Below are 2500 nucleotides of genomic sequence, written 5' to 3'. Positions count from 1 at the left end.
GTGTGTGTGTATGTGTGTGTGTGTGTGTATGTGTGTGTGTGTGTGTGTGTGTGTTTGTGTGCGTGTGCGTGTGTGTGTGTGTGTGTGTGTGTGTGTGTGTGTGTGTGTGTGTGTGTGTGTGTGTGTGTGTGTGTGTGCCAGGTGAGCCTAGTGGAGGGAGAAATCAGAGGACGGGCTCATTGTAATGCACGGAATGGAATGAGGAAAGGTATCAAACCCGCCACCCCTACTGGTGCACGCGCATGTGTGTGAGGGTTGTGGAACTCACCAGTTTGGCCTCTGAGTGCATGGAGGGAACATGAGCGGAGGAGCAGGAGTTGTTGTGAGTGGGGCCTTGCATACCCATCATACTGGAGCCCATAGACATCTGTCTCTCCATCTGAGGAGCACAATAGCCGGCTGTCAGTTAACATCAGCACACATCCACATGTCCACAGACAAACAGACATATACACAATCAGACTCACAAACATTCATAAAGTGAATCGTTATACCAATCTATGTTGGATCTATGTTGGAGAGTTTATCACTCTCATGCACACATACCTGCACACAAAAAGACATGGAAATTTATCTACATAGTTTGTAGATCATAAGCATCTTCACAGGTCGATTTTGAGTTCTAAACAAGTGTGAGACCAATAGTGGGTCCCCCTGCATGGGAGGCTGTGGGAGATGAGAGAGTTTGAGACTGATTTCACACGACAGCCTGTCCTATGCACACACACTGTGTGATGACAACTAGAGCTGACCAGAAACAGGAAGCCAGAACTGAGGGAATTAACACAGGAAGCGGGTACAAGCGAGGTGTGTGTGTGTGTGTGAGTCTGATAATAGCACTGTTAGTGCACATCTGCCCTTTTCAGTTCTGGGTTTGGATGGGTGTGAGTGCGTGTGAATATGGGTGTGTTAGCATGTGGGTTTATGGGTGTGTATGAGGTTATCTTTATCTTTATGTATGGCTATCTATCCTCACCACGTGATCAGCCGTGGGTCAGTAAAGTGTGGTGTGGGTCCACCAGAGAGACCAGTGTGCAGAAAAATCTGCTTTGTCAGTTGACAGGCGTGTAAGGTGTCCTGAGTGGGGGGACATGGGTATTAGTTACTTAGAAGCAATGAATGAGGGAGACCCGTGTATCATGGAGTGTGGGAGATACTGTGTGTGTGTGTGTGTGTGTGTGTGTGTGTGTGTGTGTGTGTGTGTGTGTGTGTGTGTGTGTGTGTGTGTGTGTGTGTGTGTGTGTGTGTGTGTGTGCGCATGCGGTGTTGTGTATGAAGAGTGTGAGCTGTGTGGTATATGTGAGGTGTAAGGTGCGGAGTGTGAGGTGTATAGTGAATGTGTGAGCTGTGGCCTCCCGGCTCCTGAACTTTAAGCCCCAGTCTGGTAGTCTCCATGGGGACCAGCCCTGCTCCACCCCCAGCTGACCCCCACTCGGCCCCCTTCCACAGAGACTGAGGCATAGGAGCCTACACACTGCCTTAATTGCACTAAGTGTGTTTTGTGTAAAAATATCACCCAAACCTGCACCCCTTTCCTGAACCGTCAATCTTCCCCAAAATCGCTTAGCTCTTAATTTAATAAACATGGGAGGTTTTTTCCATACCATAAACACGGGCTGTCTTGTGTTACAATGAGAACACATGTTGTATCATTAGAATTCTGATACGGGGAGCTTTCTCAGGGTTGTTATCATTCCCTGCCTCCCACTACAGTTCCTTTAAATCTTATTGGCTTAATTACAATAAAGTGGAAGCTGTAGAGCCAGAGCTGGAAACCCACACTGAAAGAGATGGTCAGTTTGATAAATAGTGATAAATCGTTTATTGGTGGGAAATTCATGGGAAAACTGCAAAAATAACAGATAATAAAATATGTGTGTGTGTGTGTGTGTGTGTGTGTGTGTGTGTGTGTGTGTGTGTGTGTGTGTGTGTGTGTGTGTGTGTCTGTGTGTGTGTGTGTGTGTGTGTGTGTGTGTGTGTGTGTGTGTGTGTGTGTGTGTGTGTGTGTGTGTTTGTGAGCGTGCATGCGTGCGTGCGTGCGTGCATGTGCATCGTTGTTTACTCACGGGCATCAGTACAGCGGAGGAGCCTTGCATGGTTTGGTCTGGCAGTGTTCCAGGCATGGAGGCTGGTAGAGGCTGTCTCTGTCTGTTCCGTAGGTGTAGTAGAGAGGACAGAGAGCCAGGGACAGGCCTAGCAAAACACAAAGACACAGTAGGTGCTTTAGCTCTCTTTCTAACTGGCTCTTATTGCATCAACTAGGTTAACATGCTTTAATTCTGATATACAGAACATACATTGTTTCAGTATAATATTTTGCATAACCTCATGCCATATATCACACACACATTCTATATTTTCACATATCTGTCACTTCACCATTGTTTATACAATAGTTGCAGGAAACCCTCTCCTCTCCTCCCCCCTCCCCTCCCCTCCCCTCCCCTCCCCTCCCCTCCCCTCCCCTCTCCCCTCTCCCATCTCGCCTCTCCTCTCCTCT

General features: G+C 47.7%; 1 protein-coding gene across 1 annotated transcript in view; it reads right to left on the bottom strand.

The window, feature by feature from the left end:
* creb5b (cAMP responsive element binding protein 5b) overlaps positions 1 to 2500 on the bottom strand; it is a gene marked incomplete at its 3' end in the record, with an annotated part of 41007 nt that overhangs the window by 17712 nt on the left and 20795 nt on the right. The window contains exons 6-7 of the mRNA XM_083678348.1: positions 2067 to 2193; positions 269 to 379 (exon numbers count right to left, since the gene is read on the bottom strand). Of these exons, the coding sequence (XP_083534474.1) occupies positions 269 to 379; positions 2067 to 2193 (238 nt within the window). The remainder of the gene's footprint in view (positions 1 to 268; positions 380 to 2066; positions 2194 to 2500) is intronic.

This window comes from Argentina silus (genome assembly GCF_951799395.1).
Source record: "Argentina silus genome assembly, chromosome: 10".
Lineage (NCBI taxonomy): Eukaryota > Metazoa > Chordata > Actinopteri > Argentiniformes > Argentinidae > Argentina > Argentina silus.
The sequence above is the reverse complement of the archived record's forward strand: the minus strand, read 5'-3'. Positions and strand labels throughout refer to the sequence as shown.